The sequence below is a fragment of the Ammodytes marinus genome, assembly GCF_949987685.1.
Source record: "Ammodytes marinus genome assembly, chromosome: 13".
Taxonomy (NCBI): Eukaryota; Metazoa; Chordata; class Actinopteri; order Uranoscopiformes; family Ammodytidae; genus Ammodytes; species Ammodytes marinus.
The window spans coordinates 28,888,459-28,893,712 of record NC_137217.1 but is presented as its reverse complement, the minus strand read 5'-3'; the positions used below and the strand labels follow the sequence as shown (position 1 = coordinate 28,893,712).

Sequence of the window (5,254 nt, the reverse complement as noted above, 5' to 3'; positions counted from 1 at the left end):
AAAGGGGAGTTGATCATTTATTGGACATACGACTTCTCATGATTTTTTGTATATATATATGTTTGTGGACTGTAAGATACAACATTGGTGATGTAGTTCCAGCTGTGATGCAGTAAAAAGAAACTGCACTGTCCTCTTATGCAGTTGCCTTACATGGCCTGACATGCACCTGTGCTCCATCAGGGAGGGAGGGGGAGGGGCCTATCTGACGGTGAGGTATTTGCACAGGTGCAACATATAACTGTTGGGATGAGAACGGAGCATAGATAGTATATAAAAGGAGCGGAGTTGAAGACACTTGCACCAGCAGCATCTTTCAGCGTCAACGGTCAGGTGAGTTTCTCCTCTTTGCTGTTTACATATTACAGAAGGTTTAGACGCTTTAAAGGTTAGATAGGACACTTATACAACATGCATTCGGCTAAAACAGGGAGGGAAATGTTAAGATACATGTTTGTTTTTAGGTCATGTGAAATGGTATCTTTGTGCTACTATAGTAACATTTCTAAAATTGGCTATATAAATAACATAAGGCTTACATTTAAAGGCTACTAAACCATTGGGAGGAATGGTAAGATGCATTGTTCTTTTTTTTATTTAACTTTTTTTATTGTGTCATGTGGCGTGGCATCTCTGCGCTGTTTGTAACATTTCTAAACTGTTCGTGCTCTAGTTGGTTTGCGTTAATTGAACACCAGCTGAATATTTGACATTTCAGAGTCTGTTAATTAGGTCTCTGATCGCGGCGGGAGGAAATGATTTACGGTAATTCACTAAACCAATCAAGGGAATGTGGCGACGTGTCATTTAGGAAAAGTGACGTTTAATAATTGTCTGAGTTATTAACACATCGACAGGTACAAGGGAGAGAGGAAGCGATAGAATGAGAGTGTGAAGGAGAGATAGTTACGTCATTCACCTGCTGATTGATAACACATCGACAGGTACAAAGCAGCGACTGTTAGACTAGTACAGATGGGAAATATTAATATGGGTCGAGCAACCTCTAGAGTTGATCCTCAAAATGAATGCCTCAATGAAGCCTATTTACTTAATGCAAACCATATTCTATTTTTATTTTTTCATTTCACCTTACTAAGCTTTTTATTTAACCAGAAATATTCACATTGGTATTTTGAAATGTGTTTTTTCAAGTGAGGCCTGTCAAAGAAAGCAAGCATAAACAAAATTCAACATTTCAATAAAAAAATTATGCAAAACACAAACAATAAAACAAACTGCAAAAATATGGAAATGTTATTTAAAACAAGTCAGTAACAGTATGTGCAATGTGTGGATAAATAGCCCTTAATCTAACTAATTCTAACCTCCATGCTGATAAGGGAATCCAATAGAAAGTGATCCTGTAACTTACACCATGATGAGGGTGCAAAGGCTTTAGAGCCACTTTGACTAAGCACAGTGCAGGTAAGAGGAACATTATACATCGGACTTCTAGACTGACTTTTGTGGGTTCTGTTGGTTCTAGGAGCTGTAGCAGAGAACACATAAGGAGGCAGTTCATGCAAAAATAGCCATATAAGGAGAAATGTGCCCTGAGTTCAATATCGCTTTTTTTCAACGATACTACACTTTAGTAGGCTAGTTGGCATACTGCAAAAGGCAATTGGATGTATGTGGGCAACTGGTATTTGTTTTAGCATACTGCATTTGACATCCATGTTTTGGGACAAACTAATTCTGGCCTACTAAATGGTATAGATGTGTGGCATTGAAGTGCAGTGGTAGTGTTCCATTTTACAGTTGTATGTCTACAGCACATTTTCAAAACCAAGCTACAAAGTGTGTTAATGTGAGACCAACTTTCTTATATCTTGCAATGGTTAAGTTACTTTTATTAGTCAATGGTTACGTTGACATTTGTCTTTCTGCATAATTCTCAAGTTACCACACTTCGGAGGGAGTCAGAGCGCAAGGTCAGCCATAGTACAGTGCCCCTGGAGCAGTTTGGGGTTAAGTGTCTTGCTCAATGGTAGAGATGGTGGGCACCATAGACGTATAATACCACCCACTACTAGTTGTACAACTAACACCCTCCTGTCTGGTGCCGGGGATCCAACCAGAGACCTCATGGTTACTGGTCAGCCAATCTGCCATCCTACCACCCCCTTAGTGTTTAAATCGGTCCCATGCTCGGTCACTCTGCATGGGGCCGGTCTTTGTCCTCCTCTGGGTCACAGAGTTCCCAGGTGACGGGTTCTGCCCCCTGTGGCAGCCTCTCGGGTGTCTGGCTATAAAGGCCTGAATTTAGATTGGATATATAAACTGTTTAACTCTTTCACACTTCAACCACTTTGGCCTCAACCTGAATTTGACCCATGAAATCTGCATATTGTTCACTGAAGTTTACTATGATGAATCAGTCTATTTAGATAATGAATTATGGGTGCTCATGATGATTTTATGTGCACTGCCCCCCCCCCCTTTTTTTTAAATTAATTTGCACAGAATATGTTCAAATTAACGCTTGATGTGTTTTTATTTACTAAGGGCCTGAATGTAACATTCACAAAACAGTTTACAATTATATATTGAATAAGGTTGAAACATTTTGACTTTCTCCGTTGCATCTAGAACCCTTATTTCTATGAGAAGTAACCTCCCCTTGAACTCCATTCTTAAGGGATTTGTATTGAGTTACTGTTTCATTATGCTGGTGCAGTTACCCATCACAATCAGTAGCCTGATGAAAGATACCCTCCCACATGACCAAACAATGTGACATATTAGTCTCCATGTTATCTGTTCAATTAAGTGAACACAGTGGTTCATTGTGCCTTTTTTTTTTAAATATTGTCCAAAAAACAGTTTTCAAAGTGACCTTCGATGCAGACCAGGATAATGCATTGCAGCATATCTGATGCACTATGCCTGCAGGCGAGTTCCTTGCAGAGGCAAGGGAAATGGTGAAATTAATTCAAAAAATACCACTAGCTTCACTTTTTTTTTATTCCAAATGTTCCTTAAGTCTGGCTATTCTCTGGACATAGCCTCCCCATGTTTTTGAAGTCTCTGATGCTATGCTAACGGGCTCTTGTCAATGGCTACATGATATGAGTGGTAATTATACTTATTTGACTTTATGCAAGACCAGAAATAAGTGTTTGCCCAAAATGTTTATTCCATACTGAACCATCTGAAGTTAGTTATGGGTATAGCAGGGATACAGATGGCATGAATACACTTTCAAAGCCTTTTTTATTTTATTTTTTTTACTTCAGAAGTTGGACCCCAAGCAACGCGTGATATTTATTAAGCTATGCGTTTCCCCACGCCGTAAAATGAACAGCATTAGGTGTCTACAACTGACATAACTTGATAATTTGACGGATGATGACCCTGAAATATAATGGAGAAGCAGTAGAGTGTCAATGATAAATGTATTTGCTCAGGGCGAGGCCAAGTTGTTTTACTTATTTTCCAATTTTTTACATGTTAGGAAAGGTTTGCATCTATTGTGTGACTCTTTTGCCATCCTGATTTAAAATGTTTTGCTTTCGCCAACTTCATGAGAGTTCACGTTATCTTCCCGAACCAGAGTTGAGTGCCTGCTTTATTGCTGAATACATCTTGGCATATTCCTGTCTGTATTTTATTGTTATTATTCATATTACACCTACAAATTGCGTTTTTTTTTTTTTTGCAATGCTGGGTCAGTGGTCAAAGTTAAATCCATTAAAATGCTTCTTTTTTTTTTTTTTTTTTTTTTCAGCTGCAGTCTGAGTAAAATGTTTTTGGAATTATACCTTTCTCTTTGTCATTCCAGGCATTAATTGAAGCAGTGAAACATGTCTTCCAAACTTCAAGACTCTATTGAGGGGCTCATCAGAGTGTTCCACAGCTACTCTGGAAAGGAAGGAGACAAATACAAGCTGAGCAACGCTGAGATGAAAAACCTTCTGACTGGAGAACTCTCAGACTTCCTGGGAGTAAGTACTGAGTATTTTTGAAAATGTTTCCACAGCATAAGAAAAATACATTTCTACAGAGTTCTGAGAAATCCTTGTGTCCCAAATGTCAGACACAAATCTTGTATCGCCTCATAATACCTTACAGTGCTGAATAAATCTAGTTCAGCATTTCTAGGCGAAAAACTTCAACCTTAGAACATTTCTTTGCGAAACAGAATAAATATTTTTACAATACAAAATACAATGACATATTTGGAAAATTGCAAAATACAAAGTTCCTACAATAAGTGAGACCATGTATAGAAATTATGAACCAGAACAACGGGTATTCTAAAACATCTAGGACCCTTTCCCTCAGTATCTCTAAAGTCCTGGATGTCGTCTTGCATCGGAAAATGTTACATTTATTTAAAAAAAAGCCATTCATAATGTCTAAAAATGACTCCCCTTCAGATGCTTAAAGGAACAATGGTAGTTATTTAGTGTTGTAACGTTTTATCTTTTGACCACCAGTGTTTGCGCTAAGCTAACCGTGATGAGCGATCTATGCACACACAATTACAGGAATGGTTTCTGTCACATCTTCTTGAGCCGAAGAGTGAGGCAGAAAGATAAAAATGTTGAACTATTCCTTTTTAAGGCTTTGAAAGTATCCCATTACTATTTAGTATGATGGGGGAAAAAAGATTTAGGATGTCCCGATTCTTGGGGCCAGATTTAGTATGGTCAAAAATACCCGGATGTGGTAGTCTCCTACTACGAACGAACAGAGATGCGACGACTATAAAAGCAAGAGGCAAGATCAAGGCGCAGTGTTATGATGATATAAGTAAAAGTATAATCGCAGTGTATGCCTGCATCCTAACTAGATTCTTCTTATGGTCAGATGTAGTATGTAGAATAGAAAAAACAAAGAGTATGAGATTTGGAATGCAGGGACTGTTTAATTTTCATCTCGACACTTCTGCTTTTCAGGCCAGCAAAGACCCGGCGGTGGTGGAGAAGATAATGAGCGACTTGGATGAAAACAAAGACGGTGAAGTGGACTTCCAGGAGTTTGTGATTCTGGTGGCGGCGCTGACCGTCGCCTGCAACGAGTTCTTTGTCGACTTTGCGAATGAAAACGAGTGCAACAAGAAAGGCAAATAGTAGCCTACCTGGTTCCAAGCTACTAAATGCATACTAATTCATATTTTTAAAGCAACAGTTGATGTAGGCCTACAGTAAAACCAATAACCATGTTAGTGACACAAGTGTTTGAAGATTAATCATTGAAGCATATTTTTGTATCACTGCTAACCAACTCAATTCTTTTTGTCCAA

General features: G+C 38.5%; 1 protein-coding gene across 1 annotated transcript; it reads left to right on the top strand.

The window, feature by feature from the left end:
- The first annotated feature begins 261 nt into the window (after positions 1 to 261).
- On the top strand, positions 262 to 5,254 carry LOC307260177 (protein S100-A1-like). The gene is made up of 3 exons (XM_080040336.1): positions 262 to 333; positions 3,788 to 3,950; positions 4,908 to 5,254. The coding sequence occupies exons 2-3, from the start codon at positions 3,810 to 3,812 to the stop codon at positions 5,079 to 5,081; spliced, it is 315 nt and encodes a 104-aa protein (XP_079896462.1). The 5' UTR covers positions 262 to 333; positions 3,788 to 3,809; the 3' UTR covers positions 5,082 to 5,254.